Consider the following 22974-nt stretch of genomic DNA (forward strand, 5'->3'; position numbering starts at 1 on the left):
ATTTGGCGCCCCTTGTCCCTCCTTTCATTGGAGATATGTTTAATTTAAACGTAACATTTGAATTGTGACGAAGAATTAAAATTTATTCGAGATTGGCGCGATGTGGAAATCGTAAACAGCGGTCCAAACAAATTTGAATAGACGTAACAATTGCAGTTGCAGTTGCAGCAATTGCGTTTTTAAATTAATTAATTTGCCTTTGATTCCAGGCAAATAACCAATTAATTAATTCATGAATCTGGAGGGTGATTTAATCCAGAGGGTTCGTTTACTAATTTTCAACTCGATATCAATGAATATTGAATATTAAATATTCTTCGCCTTCTCTGCGCCTTCTGTATTTTCGAATAAATTAATTTGTGTTTGATTCCCTAAGTTTCGAGGTGGACTGGGATCCTCGCAGTTCCTCGCGATAGTTCCACCTTATTTTACTGTGTGTGCGAGGGTGGAGAAGGGGTTGGGTCGATTCTTCCACGGCTGGTTCGTTCGCTTCCATGAATTCGCTTCGTCGACGATTCTCCAGCCTTTTTCTCCCCCTACAACGCCGGGCGATGACTCGAGCCGTAATTAAAATAAACGGTTAATTAGTCGTGCGAGGGCGGGAAGGGCTGGATTCGACCGTATTACTACATCCTCCTCCATAGCTACTAGAACACCCGTTGAAAGTGAAATGAATCTAAAAAAAAAACGTTAGGAAATTATTCAGGTGGTTATTCGACGGAATAATACCTTCTTTAATAATATTATTATTATTTATTATGGACAGGAGGAAAAGAATAACAGAACTCATTTAAACTTGTATTCCCACCATCGATATCCCCAGTGAAAAATCATAGTATTTTATAATATTCATTCCATAATAAAGTTGATGATATCGGGTGTTCTAATACTTATAAATATGGAAGTACGTGCACGATGGCGTCGACCAGTCTCCGTCTGGGCTCTCCAGACTTCTTCTCGGGCTGGGTCCACTCCGAACCCTCGAGTCGAACATCAAAAGAGCAGAAGCCATTTCGTTCGTCAGGGTGCGTCTTCATTGTCGTCGTTCCCTCGCACTTGTTGAGCCTAGCGAGTCGAAATGGATCCGATCCATCCCCGCCCAATGGATCGCAGGCCTTTCTCCGCTCTGTAAATGTGTATTTTTAGCGCGGGACAATGGTCATCCATTGTCCTCGATTCTCCATTCGACAGCTGTTTCTTTGGAATTTTTAGATGACCAATTGATGAAAAAAAGTAGATTTATCGCGAGGTCCATTTCTGAAGCACTTTTCGCGTAAAATCGAGCTCGTGACAATTTCAGAGGTAACGTCGCGACGCTAAACGTCCCAGCAGTGTTCGAAACACTCGTCACCGGCGTCGAACAAGAAACCGCCTATCGGAGTCGCGACTTGTTCAGCGGACTTGTTCATGCAGAACGAGTTCCGCTTGTAAAAACGCGGCGTCGTTGGATGGGCGGAAGCGGCACGCGCCGATCGAGCGCAGACGCGCTTTTTCTGTTTCACTTTGCACGCTCGCCAGGCTGCTTCCTATTTATTTCGCGTTCGATGGGAGGCATGATAAAAACTAAATAATGGAAAAATGGAATATCGCTGGGGAGAAATTGAAGCCCCGGTTTGGATGCACGTCAAATTTCGAATGGGGAGAGGGGAAGAAAGATGCTTCGTATCGAAAAAAAAAAATGAATAATAATAAAGAACTGTGATATTCAATTTTTTGTTTATTAAATAACAGCAAAGGGAAAGTTTATTTTTAATGTGACATTTAACGATCTTCAAGATTTGTTAATAGCATTCAAAGACAGTGTTCTAACTCCATAAACGTGATCAGATCTCCCCCAATCATCAACAAAATATCACGAAGCTTCCTCGAAATTCCTCCTCCGCGAGTTCTCCGACGTGTACGTCGCACAGTCATGTTTTTTTTCCCCCTTTTTTTTTCTCGTTTTCATTTTCCCGTCTCGTATTTATTCCGCGTTTGACGAGGAGTGTGACACGACGATCCGGTACTTCGACGAACATGAATTTTTCACGATCCCCGCGCCGACGTTTCCCGGCGGCGTCGCTCGCGTGTCACGCGATGGAAATTTGCGCACGCACGTGCGTGTGCCGTGTCGCACATGCGGGATACGGTGGCGTCGCGGAATCGATCGCTCCGTCGCGGAACGATATATCCGAACGCGGAATAAATAGCCGTCGGTGGTCGAACCGGCGAGCCTCGCGTGTCTCCAAGAAACCGCACAGTCGCGCGACTCTAAACATTTGCCTTGGGGGGTTCCCCGAGTAATTAACCGCGAGCGTTTAGCGCAGAGACTCGTCACGGCACCGGAACAATTAACTTGAGTGCGTTCTTTAACGCGCCATGTTGGTCAGCGACAGTCCGGGGACATTCCGTGTTTGGAGTACTTGTAATTAATGGAGTCTAATATTTAGAGATTCTTAAAGTAATTTATCGCGGAGAGGGGGATGGAATAATGGGTGCGAAATTTTATATTTTTAATATTCAGATTTTTTGGCGTAGTGTTTGGTAGGGGAAGTGCGAGGCAAGTTAATTTTTGGTAAAATTATTTGATACCGAGTTTAGTATTAACCCCTTCCCGTACAAACATGAATATTGCGAGTTAGATTCGCGACGAGATACTTGAGTATTGCGATTGTTTACAGGCAATCAGTCTGGTCTGTTTAACGCGCGTCGATGCCTAACGCTTGGGCCCGAGTTTCGACGAGCTAAATGGCACGGGAAGGGGTTAAGAAATTATTTATTAGTTGTTGGTATTAAGAATATTTGCCTAGGTTAAGTCTGAGTGAAGTCTGAGCGAGGGCTAGGTCAGGTCTCGGGATCCTTTCTGTCAGACACAGTTTCTCCAACGCCAAAGAAAAATGATCCATGTTAGGTCTGAGCGAGGTCTGGCAAATCCTTTCAACGGAACATACCAACTCCAAGGAAAAATGGTAATCGTCCGAAAAAACGATTGGTTGAACGCAGAGCACGCGATGGAGCTTTACATCCCAATTGCCCTAACGTACTCTTCGTCCAGTCTTTTGTTAGGTACGTGCGAGTGTTCCTATAGAGCGAAGCGTAATGCTCCCATTCATCTTAAAGGATGATTCGACGGTACAGCGAGCCACCGATGCGTGATGAATCGATAACACACTGCGATGCATTTCTCGAAAAATATTTACATCACTCGTCGCCCCAAACTCGACGTCACGTCTCCTCTTCTTTCTTGCCAAGAAAAATATTGTCTTGAGTATATTTTGGAAGTTCGATACTTGAAAATTTTCGAATCGTGCCATTGCCACTAAAGCTGCTACTAAATAATAAATTCTTTCGAATATTTCTATTTTTAACACAAAGGAACTACTAAGTTGTCATAAGTTAAACTAATAATATTAAAATAATTTTATGCGTTCCCGGAACCTCCACCTCGAATGTCCCGTCAAATAACCAAGTAGTCTACGAATTGTGGCAGATGGTCTCGATCGACGATGAAAGGGGAAATCTGTCGGGAAATCGAGGCTCGAAGTCAGACGACGGTCAACCACCCCAATCGTCGCGCACATACGCGCACGAGGCTGCTGACACGGCCACAGGATGTTTGTTTAGAACCTCAGATCGTTAATCCTGGAGCTCCAAAGGCGTGGACGATTAACGGCTCGCAGGATCAACAGATCCGCTCCGGAGGATTTGTTCTAAAATTTGTGCAAACTGGACCGCGATAGCTTTCCGCGTTAAATCGTCAAAAATTCCGCTCGGCCGAAGCTGTCGGTCGCATTGAATTTACCCGAAAAGCTTGACGACTCCGTAGGGCCAGTGGTTGGCCGAACGAGCAAACAGTGCTGCGGGGGTGATTTAAACCGAGCCTGGAGACGCTAATAGACGATTTTTCAACGTAAGACCCTCTTCTGTCTTCGTTTGCGCTATCGATTCATCTTAGGACGATTAAGGAAGCGGTGGATCCTGGGTAATAGGACGGTTGGCTTACGAACTTATTCAATTTGCTCAGGAAAGACGTGTTAATAATGAACTTGCAGCGTCTCTGTTTATTTATCTGTCTGGCGGGTGACGTTTGAGTTACACTAATAGAATTCTTTTTTATCTTTTCCATATCAATTTTAGTCCAAGTTAACCCTAAAAATTAAATTATACTAGTACTAGAAAAACAAATAATTCAGGTCCGAAAGGGTTAATTTTAGAGAGCGGAGGGGCATTCCAGTCTAGAATTTTTTAGTTCCCGTTTAAGATAAGACTCTTTCTTTCCGCTTTCCCACGGCGTAAGCTGATTCCCGGCAAAGCCGAAATTTCCTGGAGGGCTCCGGTGTTTAACCACGGATCGATAATCCCCTCGTTTCCAATGGATCTCTTCGTTATGTCCGGCGACGCGGAGTCAACGCTTCCTCCCGCCTCGGTCTTCCGCGGAAAAGAGGAGCGAAGTCGTCGATATACGATTAACGGAGCGACGAGCCAGCTTCCGGATTCACCGTGTCGAAATCGGACGGTTCTACTCATTTCGGGAGCTAGACGACGTGTCCGAGAGTAGCGCCGTTGCTATAGAAACCCACCCCCGGCGTTGGTGGAGCGGGCGGTGAGCGATCAGGGGTTCTCAAGGGCGCGTCGACCTGCCAGTAGACGTTGGTACACCGGTAGGAAAGCCTTTGTTTGTTTTTAGATCGAGTGTCCGGTGCGCTGGTTCCTTGGAAAACAAATTTTACGCCGGAGAAAATGATAAGGGTGGAAAGCACACTAGGGGTCCAAGTATTAAGTGTTTCCTGGGGTAGTTTTCTCACTTCAGACTTCTGTGTCGAATAAATCGAACAAATTACCGTGCTGAATTGCGGACGCCAGGTCTGAAAGGGTTAAGGACAACAAACCCAGTCCGTCGAATGTCCAAAAGATCAGGAGTTTCTGGTTCAACGGAAGCACGGGGGGATAAATGGGGGGGGGGGGGGCGTGAAAGGTCGCGGCTGAAGGCGACAAATGAGGGATAATGAAATAAGGGACCCTAGAAATTGTAAGTGGATGAAGGAGAACGATTCAAAGGGCTCCTTTTTATCAATGGGAGAGAACGATGATTTATGGAGCTGTTGTTCCGTTTGTATCCGCGGGTATCACAGGTTTGAATTAAAAGGTTTCATTGGTTGTTTTTCCCGGGGACGGGATGCACCGGCGCAAGGAAATATAGGGTGGAAACGCGTTACCGCGGGAAAGTTCGTTGAACTTTCGAAACACGCTACTGTAGTACGCGTATGTCACCGAGAGAGATTTCCTGTCCTCGATTTTATTTTTGATGTCGAATTCCGCCCCTAGTTTGCGGCCGGCATTCGAATCCGACTGCAAACATTTGTCAAGCTCTACTTACAACTTTCAGAACGATCATATTCGACGAATATTATTGGGATAGTATAATAAATGAAAAGAGCAAAAGTGGTAAATATTTCGGCATTTCTGTTCCATAATTTTCTCAGTTGTTGCTCGATGACGTACACGTGTCCTCGACAAGAAGCGAATCGGTAAACTTTGAGTTTATTTCGTCAGGGATATCAGGGGCTCGATTCTCTACCCTAATCAATACGAGCTCCACAACGCTCGCAATAATATTTTCCCACAAATCAATCTCGAAGCCAATCAGCCAAATTTGAAAAAGCTCGGAGATATCTCGACAACTGTCTCCACAATTCTCAGACCCTGAAATCCCTACAAAAGACCATAGAAGGTAGGTAATCAATTCCGTTCGTCTCCAAACAAGACAGATTCCTTAAATTCAATGTTCCCCTGCAGATTTCTCCTTGAACAGATGCGTTTCCAAGATGAGCGCGCGCGATATCCCCACGAGTCGAAGCTGTATTACCCCCTATCCTCCACTTTGGAACAAATTCTTCCTGTAAAATCCTTCGATCCCATCCACTCTTGGAATCTGTCAGCCAAGACGGCGTCCGATGGACGATCCGTCTCCTTTCATCTCCTGAAATTCGTGTTATTTGTCGTTCTGGATCGAAGTTGGCGCACAGTTCTTGGACAATCGGATCGCCGGGAGTTCCTTTGGACGATTTCCTTTGGAACCAATTGGCAGCCAATCCGCGTGGCGCTACGTGTCCCCTCGTGGACTTATTGTAAGGGTGGCCTTTGACCCTGCGGCGGGACTCGGTTGTACAGCGATAAACTCCGGAGATGGAAATCGGAACCCGTATTTACGGACGGCCGTTCGCTACGTGAATTTGTACCCTCGTAAAGAGCGCAAACAACGATCGACTTGCTACATCGCGGTGCATCCCCTGGAAACCCAAACCCCGTGCTGCAATTTTTGGTGGACGCGTTCAGTACGCGGGCTGGTTTGTTAATAGAGGTAAAAGCTAAAATGGGGGTTGCTCTTTGGACAGAAGTGGTAAAATTCGAAGGGTATTGATTTTTGGTGTGCTTGTCATGGGTTGAAGTTTGAGAGCTGTTTTAAGGGGGGTTACTTGGTATGGAGAGGGAGTTAAGGGATTTTGTTGAGTGGAAGGTGTGTTAGGAGGGTATTTGTTGGAATAGTCGAGGGAAATTAATTTGGTTTATTTGGTGGAGATTGAGGTTTGGGGGTGGTTTTTTGAAAGGTTATTTAGTTTAGAGCTAAAAAGGGTATAAAATTATCCCTCGAGTAATTGCAATCAATTTGAACTCCGAGACATCTCGTAGTTGCCAGTGAATGGGTTAAGGAGTGTAGGTTATTTGGTTTGCGAGCTAGAGTTATATGGTTCTGATCTAGATTTCCTGACTATATGACTATATAGACTATCCTGTACTGCTCTTTGAGAGATTTCGTGGAATGAAGGGTGCGTTTAAGGGAGTCCTTTGGGAATAGTCTTGGTGGAGAGTATACTAACAGATCTAGGACAAGGTATAAATAAAAAGCACCTCTTAATTTTAATTAATTGAGATTCGTAAACACGGCTTTTTCTTTCAATTTCACGTTACCGCTGATGGTTGAAACCTTCCTTACAATTAGGTACGAGTTGGATGTGTTCGTGTTCGTGTTCGTTATCCCATCAATTGGATTCCTGCGCGGGACGTCTCATTACGAGTTAGACGGTACAGCCCAGCTTTGTACCGCGTTTACATGCGTGACCCTCGGTTAATGTAGGTTAGTCGAAAGGTGCATTGAACTTGTCGCCATGATGTGAGCGTTCCTGAACTCGTACGTCGTATAAAGTTATTTTTCAGCGCAGTACGACTCCCTTTAACACAAACGTAAACGTTTCGACCCCCGAATCTGAATTATATCGCAAGCCACGTGTCCCGCTTGAAATCAAAAATATTTCCAATAGTTTTAATACGTTTTAAACGCAAACTTTGATTTTGTACCATACAGAATTCTCGTGGAATTTCTGACAGGTTTTTACCGTGTTCCTAATCGGTTCTATCGCGCAATAGAGGGTTAGACACACACAGAGCTGATTGTGTAATCAATATGCTGACGGTTGATTCGCTGGGAATTGACAGCGTTGAGTCTGATTACGAGGAATCCGATATAGACCGTGATGTTAGACAGGACGCAGAGGCGACCTCGATCGCTCTTGACTAGAGATAAGTGATGTATCATATCTAGCAGGAGGCTATTGGAGAGCCGAGCCACGAATTATCGGTTAATTGAAAATTGTAATTGAAATGTTGAAGCTAATATAGTCGGCATAGCCTTAACGAATAAAATCAGTAGAAAATCAGTAAGATAGAACTAGAAGCGTCGTAATTTTTTCTCGACTCGCACTACAACGTTTTATTAATTCTCATATTCGAAGGTTTCCAAAAGTGCACCAAAAGAGCAACAGGCCCAAAGAGACATTAATTATTCCAAAATAAATTCGTACGACGTCGCTATAAAGAACCGAACAGCCAGTGACGTCAATTTACGAACTCAGAAGCGTCCCACTTAAGTGTCCACCATAACTTGGAAGCTCAGAGCTTAAGAGTTCCGACGACATTAAAGCGATCGGAAGGTAGGAAAGTTTTCCAAACTCTTCTGGAACGCTCGAGAGCTTCCAAGACAGCTGGGTGAACTTGTTTCGTCTATTCGTTTAGGTGATCGGGAACACGAGATGCGGGTTAAGGGGACGTAGGGAGAGGTGGAAGTTCTGCGCGACGCACGTGGAATCTCTCACGGGGTGAGAATAATAGAAGCACTTGGCATGAGTGACGGGATCGCTGACGTTAATTATCTTAATGAGCTGGGGAACCCGTCAACGCGAGTGACGAAACTGTTTTCGCGGGATTGAACCGCGGTTCTTCGTTCATGGACGTCAAGGAACGTCTAGGGCCATTATCGAGCGTCGTGTTTGGAAGATGAAGTGAAAGGTAAATTTGGCTCGCCGTAGAATGGTCGTTTATTGTATAAATTTGAACTGTTCCCCGTGGTGTAATTGGTGTAAACTTTGCTTGGTTGGACGAATATTGGTTTGATACTATTAATCCCTCGATTTAAGGACCGGATTTCCCCCCCGATGTTAAGATATGAATCGTCTCTGCTAACGTTTACCTTTAATTATCGAAGGGTTCAATCGTCTTTAATTGCCAACTAGTTTTATTGGTAGTTCGGTGTGTAAATTTAGTTTGATGTGGTTAGGTCTGGTTCTTACATAACGCGTCCGACCATTACGCGTCGTTTCTACTTTCGTCGGCGTTCGTAAACACTGACGATTGACAGCGGCATGCTATTATCCGTTTCCTCTCGGTCGTGTTACCTTCCAACTCGTTAGAACTATTCCAAACGAGTAGTATTCGTGGCATCGTCGATGTTCACACATACTGGCGCAAGTAGAAATAGTGAGTAATGGGCGGACGCGTCAGCCACGTTGTACTCGATCACGCGCGTGCCCCGCGAATGTTCAACATCGATTTTCTCGGGAAACCAAGCCTCGTACGAAAAAATTGCGTCTCGTATCTTCGGTTTGTCAGTTTTGTTTTTGAGTGAAGAATCACCTCGATAAATGCGCTGACTCGAACGTTTAAATTAAAGCGTTGAGAAACGATGGAAGCAGAACAAATCAAGTGAAAATATTGAAAATGCGTAGCTTGGACTCTCACTGGTGATTTTAGAGTATTTTCGTATACATATATTTTTATCGAGACTTCACTTTGTATTTGTTTATTTATCACAGAGAAAAATTGTTCAATGTCAGTTTTTTCGTATGAATTTATTTCGAATCGGTTCGATACAATTTTCATTCTATTTTTCACGACTAGTCCATGATAAAATTACTTATTCTGATGTAAAGTCGTTGCTAATATCACCTTGAGGAGCTGTTTACGTCAGATTTTTATTCCGGGTGATCCCGTTTTGAAGTCCGCAGACAAAACAGCGTCGTTTCATGTTTCTTCGTCGTTCAGCGCAGGTGAGGAGTGCCACGTTTGCGGCCGTGCTGGTTGTATTATAATTTGACGACAAAGAAAAGAGCGAGGCTCTGACGGGAATGTGAGAGGAATAATGGCATGCAAAGTAACGATACCGAGAGGACACGTTTGAACGCGCGGAACAATGCCCCGGAGAAGAATGGCGTGACACGCCGGAGCCTGGAATTTAAGAGAGTAATCTCTGAAAATGTTGGCAGAAGAGAGCGTAAGAGTAATCAAATATTTCCTTGGGTTTTGTTAGGGAAATGGACGTTGACTGTGAATATCTGCCATTGTGTCAGATATTATTCGTCCGCCGTGACTTCTTCGCTTGAAATATTCTTACCGTCACTGGTAGCCCTTCGCTGGGTAGGTTAAAAAGTAGATAAATTTCTTCGGTAGACAATAGACGATGCGTGAATGGCTGTATATAGTATTTCGAGCAAAAAAAAATTCGATTTTTTGAAACGACCAAAGCGGTGTAACCCCTTGAACGAAACATAGATTTTTACAGACTCTCAAATTACTCCTTTCATCCGGACAGAGTTTACCACTTAATTTCCAAAGTCCCCATAAATAAGCACTAAAACAGCAAGAGGTGTTCGCAGTCTTCTAGAAAGCTCTTGAAACTTCAACGAAAACGTCGGGTTCGCGTGGCGAATTTTAATCAAGAACGAGCCGAGGAGGAAGTAATCCCGCGGCCAATCGATAACCGGCGTTTATCACTTTCTGATCGTGGCGTGAAAATACTGAATTATTTCGCAGCCCGGCTACGGGTTGCCATAAATAACGAGAGGCCGGCCTCCGCGAATATATTCCCTCCCCCGAATAGAGTGCCAACGTAACTTACGCGCCCAGCTTTATCATTATTTATTACCCTAACAGCGCGAAAGACGCGAACCTGGCAAACTTATTTCAACGAGCAACTATAAAAAACTCGGTGAAGCAAGGGACAGCGCACTCTGACTCGGAGGAGTCAGCCAATCCGCCATTTTTCTTCCGTAGCGTGGATTTATCCGCGCGTTTACGCGGCTACGACTTCTCGCGAGTAAATTCGCGTTCCTCTTGATCCGCGGAAGGAAACAATGCTTTCCGCGTGTAAACAGAAGTCGCCCAGCAGTCGTGACGGGATCACGATCGTGGACAGTCGCCGACGTGGATTTAGAGAGTAATTTAATTTCCAGCTCGAGAGGAGAGCTCTGCGTGATCTGCAGTAAGGCGTACTTAATTTTGTAAAACAGGAAGACTATTTCAGACTTTTTAGACTTCTTCGGCAGACTATTGCCAAGAAAGATTTCTCTATAAAAAGATTTCTTTATTTACCAAGAACTGCTCGATTCATCATTTTCAACGTAGCAAAGCTGTTCCGCCACATTTCGCGAAAAAGATTTCTCCATTTTCCGCGTTTCTTGCTTTACTCATACGAAACCATAAGCAATTTCCGCGAAACATAACGATTAAATTTCCACGTGGAAGCGCGTTTTAATTTGCCGCTCGTTACGAACAGGCTTCCCGCTAATTCTCCCCTTTTCTTTTTTTTTCTTGTTCGAGTAAATTGGACCGGAAAATCTTGCGAGTGTGTCTTGGTAAAAATGTAATTGAACCGGCTCGCCCGTGGGAAACGTGGCCAACGCGAAGAGTATCGGAGTTTCCTTATTCTTCCCTCTCTCTTACTTAATATTCCGTCATGAAATTATTTCACATTTCCCGGTAACGCGTTATTCCTCTGGAATATTTGCTTTCGTTCGGCGCCTAGTGTATTTAAAATGATCAAGTTGCATTTGTAACGCTCCTGGGTATCCTTTTTCTCGAGAACGGCAAAAAAGATTTTGCTTAAGTCAGTTTGCAAGTAGAACGGGTTTAAATTTTACAAGAGGAGGCGAAAGATTGTTGTGGGTGGAGAAGTTAATACCTTCTTTTGATATAATACTTTGAATTAATTATTCACGTGCCTCTTTGCTCTGTGTCTACCTGGGTTATCCTCAATTATTAGAAAGTTTCATTTTTCTATTTTATTCCTTCTAAACCTATTATGTTATAATTTTAATAGAACCATAAATTATAAATAAATTTTTGCTGAGTCGAGCAGTTCATCCTGATATTTCGCTCACTTTATAATAAATCAGACTTTTCCTACGTCGAAAATATTTAGCTTCCCCAACGTCGGAAAATTTAGTCTCCCTGTCCTTCGTCGAAGGGTTGACTGAGAACGTTGGATGTTTCTTGAAAACGTTTTACCGTCGTTCGTTTGTTCCGCGTGGCGTTTTCCCGTGGCAGAAATAAGTCTCTCACGAAGTCAATTCTTTGCATTGCAGGAAGATGCGGGCACGGGTCTCCCTGCGAGCAGCTCTGCTACGAACTTCACGATGGAATGTACGAGTGCGACTGCAGGGACGGGTACATTCTTCACAAAAATGGGTACAGCTGCGCCGGTGAGTCTGAAACTTACTGGCCATACTCGAAATTCTCGCGCGTCTCTGCTCCCCGAGGTTCCTTTTCCATTTAGAGGCAAATCTGTCTATGGAATTCGTTCATTGAAAATAGCGGGAGCTATTAGGTTTGGGCTTCCTCTGTTTTTAACAATGGAATTATCGATGACAATGTGTATAGTTTATTTGTTAAATTAGAGGAAAATTGAAGGGAATCAATTTCCATTCTATTTTAAACTCGGAATTAAAGAATTTAATAAGAATTGAATTGAGATTGAAATTGAAATTATGTCGAGTCACTTTAAAAAGAAACTAAATGATGACAATGTTGAAACGACTGACGGTGTTAAATAGGACTATGGAATATTTCTATTGAGAAACACTGTTCCTGGAGGAAAAGTTTCCCCCACGCCGTGAGTGATGAATTCGCGATTTCACGTGAAACGATTTTTATCGTTTCGGTTATAGTTCAGGCGAAAGTTTTCGGAGGTAAGAAAAGTTAGATATCCTCGCGTGACTTAGAGGTTAGTCATTCCTTTCTTTTATCGGCGAAAGAATGTCGTAGGAAGCCATAACGAAGAGAAATAACAGTAGACATCGTTTGGAAAGGATTATAATTCCAGCGAGCCACTATTACTAGGGACGAATTTTCAGTAAAAATTCGAGAAGTTTTTAATCGGGAACAAGACCTGTTATCGTTTCCTTATTAGTTGGAGAATGGAAAGAAACGAGTAGAGATCTTCATTACATTAGAAGTTAAATTACTTTTCCAGAAGCAAATGGTTCAATTTACTAAATAGATTACTGATTCCGACATGAGGTCTAGAGGCCTTTTCCTAATCTGGAAAAATAAAATCTGAAATTAAAATCAATAATAATCTAAAATATTTAATACCTAGATTATTCTTTTGCAAAAAATTAAAATAACCAAAACTGATAATAAATCAAGTTCTTTAAAGCGTATAAATATAAAACTAAACCGTCCATCATTCGCCATTGCAAAAATATTCGCGAGAGCCGACTCATCGTCTTCGTCTTTGTCAAACCAGAAGCACAGCCTCCCCCTCTGCGGAGAACCGAGAAATAAATCAAAGGGGCATCGCCTCGGAAGCAAAACCAAACTTTGATGAAGAGTCGTTCACCCGTGAATTGCGTCAAGCTTCTAGAACGCGGTGGCCATTTTGAACGCGGTTGAAGGACCTCGCAGGACCTCGTTGCCCTTCGAGGGCTTCCGCAACTTATCGGACCTGGTTATACGCGAAACGTCATCGCGATCTTTGATATAAGACTTTGACAGCATAATTTCCCAAGTTTTCCGAGTCTTCGATTCGATCCTAATCAAAACTGTAAAAACTTCGATATTCTTTCGAACACGAGTTCAGCAGAAATTTCCCGAACGAAGCCTCGTCGGAATTTCAACCCGAACTAGCACCGAAGTCAAATAGCCTGCTTTCTCAACAATGTTCCGCAAGTTTCCTCGGGTTGGTACACCGAGGCAAGACGTTTTCCAATGGCAACGATTCCTCAAAACTCGATTACTTATTTCCGAGCCGATGAACTCGCCCTGGACTCGGCCGGGCTTCCCCCTGAGACTGCATCCTTGCAGCGAGGACGTTCGTTTATTTAGTTTTTTTTTTTTTTATTCGAATAGCCTTTGCATCAAAGCACGAAAATATACATGTCGCTGATAGGATGCTATTCGAACGAATTGCGGGATCGTCGGAGACCATTAGTGAATAAATTCTTGATTTAAAAATTGAAGGAAGGCAAACATTGGCTAACCTACAAAATTACAGATCTAAATATCGAATACCTTCTTTAACTTAAAGGAATCGCTTTACGTGTAGTCAAGAATTCCTTAAAAAATTCATAAATCTTCTTCCACAATACAAACACCAAATACCTTCTTGAACTAAAAAAGATCTACACTCGTACCTATTTACACCAATTTGACCAACTCATTTCCTCACAGATCCACCTAAAATGTCCTCCATTAAAAATTGTCCCTCCTGACACAGAAACAAACCAGACATCAATCCATCCCATGAATTTATCTTCCGGATTTGTTCGAATGAATAACCGAACTCCAGCCCTCCCCGCTTTAAAGGGTGAAACCTTCCAGGCCGAGTTGCAGGCGAGATGGATGGATCATATTCGTGGCTCGACGCCGACGCCGAAAAGGCACTCGAATCCGTCTTGTGTCGGCGGCGGAACGCGTCAAGCTTTGACAGGGGATCGTTTCAGTTGAAAATGCACACCGTTCGTCGAGTATAAAACGATTGGCCCCCTTTTGCCACCTTGGCTACAGTTCGCTCGTTCATCGTTGCAGGTCGTATTGAAATAGCTGGCACGGGAACATGGCTGTACCATTGAAACTTACACGCGCTGAAAAGATTATCGGAAACCCGTTTGTCGCGCGCTCGGGACGAGGCTGGTTAACATTTTTCCTGACGAAAACGACGCCCGGGGGATCCTGTTTGCTGTTTCATTAGCTGGACCGTCGAGCCTCGAAGTCGAGATATCGTACCTAATTCGCATACAGGGGCTGTCGTTTAGATGACCCCGTTCGATGCTTTCGAATGGAGGGGAAGGGAAGAGATAACCGACCGTAGATACCGCGGAAAGCTTTCGTATTACTTTCCAAGATCGTTTTCAGAAATTCGGTTCTACGAGGAAAGAGATTTTCTTGCGCAGTTTCGGTGGAATTAAAATTTCCATGCGGGGATATGGAGAGGTGCACTCGGAGACTCCATTCTTGTTCCGAATGTTAAATAAGACAGTTATTTTTATAGTTATCGCAAGAGGGTTACGTGGGCGAAACAATGGAAGACATCGAGGAAGTGTCTTCGATAGAAATAAAAGAACGAAAGACGTATTGAAGTTTGAATTATAAACACAACATTGAAAAGGAACCACGTTCGTATGTTGAATAGAGCATAGAACAGGCAAAAGATTCGCACATCAAATTTCTAATATCTAACGTTAATCACCAAGCACGTTAATTTAATTAATTTAAGCCTCTCCTTACGCTAAGACGATCCCTAATGAAATTGGATCATTTCCTACGAAATACCACCACATGTTTTGAACCGCGTAAAATCGCAGTCATGCAAGAGGACAGATGGATTAATCGTCAGGCGTGCTGGGAATTCTATAATATCGAAATTACGCGGTAATGATTTTATCGTCTATTTTATTTCCTTCGATCAGGGGGTTATGAGGGCGCGGAGGAGGGGAGGGGGACTGGAGGCTCGAGGGTTAACGGTGATTGGATTGAAAATGAAATTATTGGGGCGAGCCCAGCCGAGACGTTTACGGTTCATCGTTGGAGGTGCTCGGAGGAGAGAGTCGAAGGTCGATTCTAAGTGCCACCGTATTAACGCGCGTTACTCGATTAACGCCGTCCCGAACAATCGTTAGACGAGACGTCTCGAGCCGAGGAAGGGGCGCAAGAAACGTGAATGGGAAAAAGTACAACCACGACAGCTGCTAATGAGAGCGCATTGTCTCCGTGTTGTGCTCTACGCTGCGCTGCGGAGCCACTCGTCGTCGTTGTGCCCTGCTGTGCGATAGGAAACGTGTATGGTGCAACAGTGCAACCAGGGCTGACCTTACTTAAAGGATACTCTAAGAGGAGGGTCTTTAGAAAGGTGAAAGAATAGATGATATTAGAGCTGTAGTGCATAGTGTATAGGACACGAAGCATATAAAATATGCAATATAAAACATAGAGCATAAAGCGTAGAGTAATAAATCGTAGACTATAGAGCTTAGAGTATAAAGCGTTCAATATAAAGCGTAGATTATAGAGTATAAACTATAAAGCACAGGGTATAGAGTATAGAATATAGTGTATGTTACTGTCTTTTTCAAATTTGTAACGCGAGTTGATGGAAAGTGCCTAAATATGAAGTAGTACGAGGGTGTCGAGGATTCTATGGTCGGCCCTGGATATACCTGTTCGGTATGCACGTAGCGCAGAGGGTCTCTCGCCAGGACCATGTTGTTCTATTTACTGCTCCCGCTGGACCTCTATGATGTTATTAACGTATACTTGCGAGGCGCAGCGGTGTTTTTAACAACACCAACGTTGTGCCACGGTGCGTGCATTACGCGGTCGATCTGCAAAACTCCACTGGAAAAAAGGAGCCATGAGAGGATTACAGGAGTGAATTATAATCCTCGGAGAGCAGACGTCCTTTTTGGGCGTTCCTTTTTTTTTTAATTGTTAATGTTAACAATACCTCTTCGATGTAGGAGGAAATAATGTGGAACACGAAAGAATTGGCAAAAGGAATTAAATTTAAACGAAATTTATTAATTAATCTTTAAATAAAACAAGCGAATGCGTAAAATATAAAATTTCATATTATTACATAATTAATTTAATATTAAATTTAATATTAAATATAAATTTATCCAAACTCCGTTATTACGATGAATTTTTCTCCGCGTCTGGATATCCGCGAGGACTGTTTCCCTTTTCCGTCGATCGGCCGATTGAATGAACCACCCAAGGAATATCGATTGATAAGGAAAACGCAAGAGCCCCGAGGTTTTTGCTCGCTCGCCGTAGAAATATTTTGCATTCGTTGCTCCAGTTTCGCCGACTCGATCCTCCTGGGGATCGTCGTGGTAAAATGGTTCGTTTGATGTCCGACATCGGTTACATCCCGACTCGACGTCGCAAACGGGGCCAGAAATTATTATTTATAGGTTAATTGGGGATACGCAGTGTTTGAGGAGAGCCGTCGCTGACCGAATCCGATAAATTCCTTTCGTCGTTCCGCTCGCGAAAGTCGATCGAGTTTATATCGGAAAGTTAGAGCGGCACGAATGGAAATCAGTTTCAGCGAGTTTTTTCGACAATGCTCCAATACGCAAGCAACCTCAAAGCGAGGAATTCATTTCGTTTCGAGGCGTTTTCAAAATCCAGTATACGCGGCGATTAGATTTGAATTTTGATTCGATTAGTGGTACGTATTCCTCTCAAATTTTAAGGCATGAATCTCAACCAAAATTTTTTAAATGGGAATTTTTGACATTTCTTTCTTTTTTTTTTGAGAATTTTTACTTAAATTCAGATTTTCAATTGAAACATTGAAAGGTCAACGTGTCCTTTTCTGTCTGGAATATCAATAACCCGTCCTTATTGGAGCTGAGAAGATGCTCGAATTTAGGGTGGATCGAATCAAAGTCGATGGAATCCAACGAGTGGTGCTTCACAATCGAACACTGGCCGGTTCGACTATCGACGAGGTCAGGGACTTTCAGTTTGGAATTCGACAAAGTCGACTCTTTGTTACATTATACAATCGAATTACCAGGGAAAATGTACATTCCGTTCGTACACTCAGTTCGTCAGTCACTGGGCGACTCGGTAAATGGAAAATCAGGACGAATCGGGATTACTGGATTAAATTGTGGAATGAAACTAATTTCTATTAATTGTTTAAATTAGAGAGAGAGATTAAAGGAATATAGAAAATTATTAGAGACACCGACAAATATAGTTCTCCAAAATTGTCTAAACAGCCAAACATATCCAAGCTTTATTATCGAATGCTTATCAAGTATAGTGCTGTTACTTTTCAAATATTAGTTGCACAGATTTGGATAAAAATCGTCACGCGCTTATATTCGATACATTTTTAACGAGTTACGATGCATTGAACGCTCGACGAAATATTATTTAAAAAGGTAATCCCCAGCTGATGAAAAATGTCACACTGCTCCCTTCCAATTTTGTCAGCACACCCGTCAGTTATTTGTTTCTCACGCGCAGGTGAATGTGTTTTTCCATTTCGCAAAAGAACTTGCAATTGAATTTTTAATATTTTTACCTCGCAGTTTTAAATTACATTTCCCGGGGAAGGTCGACAGACCGTCACGTGATTTGCTTTTACGTTTTCCTTTTTCGGGATGCGGGAGCAATCTAGTTGGCAAAAATTCCTTTACCAGACACGTCCCAAAAAAAATGTCACCGACTAACCACGACGATTACGTGCATAAAACCATATCGCAAAATGTACAATCGGTTAGCTAAACAAATTGAAGAGTTCCTCCTCCTATTTAATTCGTTCCTTTTTCAATTCTCCATCGTGTTAGTTGGCATCGAAATAAATTTCGGTCGATTTGAATACTTTGGACGATCCCCTGGTCGTCTTTCTGTCAATTCCAATCAATTTTCACGAATGCATCGGCGCACCTTTTACTCCGAACATTCGTTGCTCGCGTTCGAATTTTCGATGACCCAGAGTGCAGCGTTTCGTGCAATATGAAAAAGAAGTGTTGCACGAGCTCGGGGCAACTCTGTATAGATAGTATCGTGGGAATAGCCTTTCTTGCCGCCCTCCTCCTCCTCCTCCTCCTCCCCCCCCCTCCCGTCCGCCCGTTTCGTTTCTTCGATGCAATTCAAGGCATCGAAAGAAACATGCGCGATGCGCGGAAATGAACACTCGCCGTGGTTCCCCCAGGCTTCAATCTTCTATTACTGGCGGAAGTGGCCGCATCCGGTAGGATTCTCTTGTTCGATTACGTTAAAGTTTATTTATTTATTTGCCGGGGTCCACCGTGTACACGAGCACTTTACGCGATCGGCTCATTCGCGGGGGATGAACGTGCCCCCGTGGAAAATAAAAGTAATTTCAACTTTCCTCGTCCTTGGGGGCGAATAAAAATATTCCTCGCGTGCCTCGAGCTACTTGGGAGTTGGGTTGCGTGATTTAATTAAAAAATTGTTTATGTATTCGTGAATTTTAATGCACTCGAGGATATCTAGCGACTTATTTCTAGGGTGTTCGATGAATTCTATTAAATTGAATGCCGAGTAATATACTTTATGTCAAGCCTTAAGAAATAAAAATATTAAATTCGAGAAAAAGGAAACCGTTTAAATCAAGTCGAAGCTTTTAAGTTACAATTAAAATTGATCTAAGAGTTACTTAAAATCGACGTGTAAATGTAAAATCAACGATAGAAAATAAGGAAAGTATGAAATTATGAAATTTCATAATATTTGAAATTATTTTCATATTCGGAGTTCTCTTATGCTTGCTCAGACCACGTTTAATTACAGACGGGTTTTATTCGCGTATTCGAAACGAGCGGTATTATTGCTCCCTTTGATGTCTAATTATTCCCATTTCGTCTGTTCGATTGCGTTCTATGCGTATCGTCGTCCATTTCGCTGGTGCGTTCCTCTTATTTTGTCTGCGCCCTCGTTGCCCCTCGGCTGGGCTCATTTGGCCAGACCTTCGGAGCGTATCTCGATTAGTCGTTGATTAATCTTGCCATATCGCGACTTCCGCTCGAATTCACCGACTGCGTTTGCACCTTCGTCGGTTTCGTTTTTCGTTGGACGCAACGGCGTAATTTAGGGAATGTTTCTTCTCCCCCTTTGCAATTAGTGGTTCGAAAACTAACAGTCTCGGTTCTGATTCGCGATCCCTGATATCGTTTAAACTTGGCATAGGAGTGAAGCTTTGAAAAATGTAGAATAATATTTTTTTTATTCGAGGCTTCATTCCATGCAAAATTTATTTTAAAAATTCATGGGACTTGACTAGCGTGTCTGACTACTGCACGTTATTTCCACTTTGAATAGTATCTGCGAACATTGATAACACTGTAACGATATCTTTTACAGAGAACATTTCTATCTTCTAACTAAATTAAACCAGTTAAAACAGATGACATCGCACCACTGTGAATATCAAACGAATAAAGAACTCCACAAGTAGAAACAGGCTGCACTGGTCGGACACGTTCCTCGAGTCATGTTATCAGCTGGTCCCGCTCTCCTCCATGGAATACGCGACTGATTGCAATTGATATCGTTGGATTCGAAATGGAATTTTCCCCCGGAAAGTTAAAGCGTCAGCGTAAAGTGTTTGTTTATTTTTTCAAGCGTGTTTGCTCGGAATATCGAGGGAGGCTGCGTGTTGTCTAAATATAACCTAGTTCGTGTCCGTTGATTAACCAATTGGATCCGAGGGCCGAACGATAAATATTTGCCGCTGCACGAGTAGCAGTGTTTCGAACGGCAGCTGACCGATTTAGCATTAATCACCGCAGCGATATTTGCATAGTCTTGCGACGGCAATGACGCGTTAGTGTGCCTCCTTGACACATTGGGGCGTTAATGAAATCGTTGGAACGTTGTCGATCGCATACAAAGTCGCATAATAATATAAAATAACGAACAGTAACGGTAACACAATAAAAGTTGCGATTATTATTCATCGTGCTGACGATTCAATTTTCTAATCAGGAGATCAATGGAAGCAAGTCCTATAAATTTTCTTATTAGAGCATCTAGTAGCTTTGTAAATTCGGCTAGTTATCGTTCACAGCATTTAATTACTCCATCAATTAAATCGACTAAAGAATAAGTACTTTTTGAAGGGCGAAAATAAAATTCGCACAGTGATTCTAAATATTCATAGGAGCACTCGAATCCCGAATTATTTATTTAAATCTTCCAGGAGAATCCCTTAATTATTATCGATTTTTTTCTGAAACAACGAGCCATCTTGCGCCGAGGTACAGCTGCAAATGAGAAATACCAACGACGTTCCTTTTTAATAACGAAATTGCGACCAGTCGTGGAATCCGCCCTCTCTGTGGGCATCATTTCTAAATCGACCCGGGGAATTGCATTCCAATCGAAATAGCTAGAGCGTCGGGCATACCTCGATCGATTGCACGGATCGTTTCCGCAGAGTCTCGGAAATTTTTGAATGTAATCATCGCGAAATTGTCATGTTCGGGTGTATTACGCGGAGTCGTTCAATAACCACCCTCGTGCACTCGTATTCTCCTACAAGATAAGAATAAATAAGGTGGAGTAGCTACCAAGATGTGTATAAAATCTTTCAGGGGGGAACTTTTTGAAGATAATTGAATAGTGATTTGTTTTTTGTTTGTAACGGATATTAAATTAGAAATGAAATCGATTTTCCCGAGCAAACGTGGATACGTAGAAAGAAGAGACACGACAGAAGACACTCACTCGCTAGAAAGAGATTTATATGCGAAAATTTACGTAACATATATTTTTAATTGCTCGAGGAACATAACCCAAGTTATTCGGTAAGCTCTAAGGAAGAGGCTCGTGGATCAGTTGAAAAGGCAGGGAACGAGAATGGACAATCGACCAGCGATCAATTGCCATATGAGGAAAATAGGAAGGACCACTTTTCCCATCGAGGGAAACTCAATAACGATCAAATCTCGGTCTATTATAGTTGCCAGAGATAAGGTCCGCAGACGGGAGAGGGAAACGAAGGGGCTAGGGGGTTAAAGTAAAGGAGCTTCTGGTGTAGGAGGATGGTCTGCAGAGGTGAATGAGGGACTTAGACGAGATAAGGAGAGTCGAGGAGATGGGAGGGATGAACGTGCTGGAGGCCAAGAATAGGAACATGGGGGGAAAGAGGGGGAGGGAGCAGGAAAATGAAATGTATTCAATGAAAAGATGATGGACGATGTGGAGAGCAGAATGTATCAATGTGGGGAGAAAGAGAAGGGCTGGTGTAAGTAAAGCCTGCGAAATGTTTAAAGCCACTGGGGAAGTGGTATCAAGCGATGTGGTCAGACGAGAGAGTTTTAGTCTTTAGATATTAAAACAGAAAGCGAGGCATTGTGTGAAATATTTAGATAAAAAAGTAGATTTTTGTCTGCAACTGGTGGCGATCGAAACCTAAGAATCACAGGGAAATCGCTACAATCCGAGTCACAGGAATTCATATTTTCATTACATTTACTTGAATTAATTGAAAATTAATATTTTTAACAATCAAACACTTCAACTCCATCGAATTTTAATACGATAAATGCTCCTTGCAACAAAATTAATCAAAAACACCCTCTACAGTTTCAACGAAATCACCCCTCGAATTTCACCGCCCTTAGTCTACTTCATCAACGCACAGCCAATTTCACAGCGATGAAACCTTTTTCTCCATGGAATGTTCATCATCGATATTGGTATAAAGTGACTTCGTTGCACGGTCTTCACTGTAACATCTCCCCTCCCTCTCGCATGCCCTTTATCACGTTCCTTAGTAGCACCATCAGGAGCGCGTGGAATTTATGGCTCAAGTTTTCGCTCACGTCGAACGTCTTCCTCGCGAAATAACGCTACACTCGCCCCTCCTCCTCTCCCCGCGACCAGGGATCCTTTTACTTCCTCATAGGCGCGCCATGCCTCGGCTAAAACCGTCGCGCAGACGTCGACGTTCGACTTTCTCGCACTAGACAGACACATTTTCTTCTTTTCGACATGCCTGGCTACGCCAAGTTTACGCCATTACCGCTCCATATGCTAATCTCCGTCCATTTTGCGACGTCGCATGTGTAAAATTGCACATGCTCCGTCCGAGCGTAACGCTCCCCCAACCGTTCTGTCTGCGTCGAAGTCGATGGAACGCTTCGAGAAATTTCGACGTTCGAGCTATTTCTCGCGGGAAATAGTCGCTGTCTGCTCGACCGGCGAGAATATTGCCTCGAACCGGTCAATCGTGGCTACCATCCTCCAGGTTCGTGTTTTCGTGACCACTCGAACATTGCGATTCGATACCATCGCGAATTCTGGAGGCGAGCTTCACGTTCGCAGACGGTGACGTAAGGAAACGTCGGTTCGTATTTATGCAGAACAATGTGTTTTTATGCAGAGCCTGTTCTGTGGTGATGTCTTTTTATAATTGTAAAGTTAGCAATAATAACATATTTTTATGGAGTACATGGCACTCACCCAACCGAATTGTATCAGTCTAAACACAGATTGAATTCGAACCACCCCACTGCCAGTTTCACCCAAGGAAGAACAACCTAAGTAGAAATCGCGAGCAATGGTCAGACACGTTTCCCTTCCCGAGTTTCAACAATTTCAAAGTCGATTTTCTCCAGAACGAAACCTCGTACAAGAATATTTTATTTCGCATTTTCTATTCATTCTACCGCAAGGAAAGGCCACGTTCCATCCGTTATCCGTTGTCTCATAGCAGCGATGGAATAAAGAGCAGACAGCCGGGACGCGAGATCGTTGTTGACTCGTCGCGCGTTCCCGTGGAACTCAATCTGCCGAATGGGGGAGTCCTCCTTCGTTTCTTTCGCATGCTAACGCGGCTCTTTCGCGTTACCTCGGCCGAGCCACTCCACGGGAATCACTACAAAGGAAATTTTCGTG

At 43.2% G+C, this 22974-nt stretch overlaps 1 protein-coding gene across 3 annotated transcripts in view; it reads left to right on the forward strand.

Moving 5' to 3' along the window:
* LOC128879985 (pikachurin-like) overlaps nt 1–22974 on the forward strand; it is a 161032-nt gene that overhangs the window by 36190 nt on the left and 101868 nt on the right. For all 3 annotated transcript variants that reach the window (XM_054129583.1, XM_054129585.1, XM_054129584.1), the window contains exon 3: nt 11673–11789. In XM_054129583.1, coding sequence (XP_053985558.1) covers nt 11673–11789 — 117 coding nt within the window. The remainder of the gene's footprint in view (nt 1–11672; nt 11790–22974) is intronic.

Source organism: Hylaeus volcanicus, chromosome 7, assembly GCF_026283585.1.
Source record: "Hylaeus volcanicus isolate JK05 chromosome 7, UHH_iyHylVolc1.0_haploid, whole genome shotgun sequence".
Classification (NCBI taxonomy): Eukaryota; Metazoa; Arthropoda; class Insecta; order Hymenoptera; family Colletidae; genus Hylaeus; species Hylaeus volcanicus.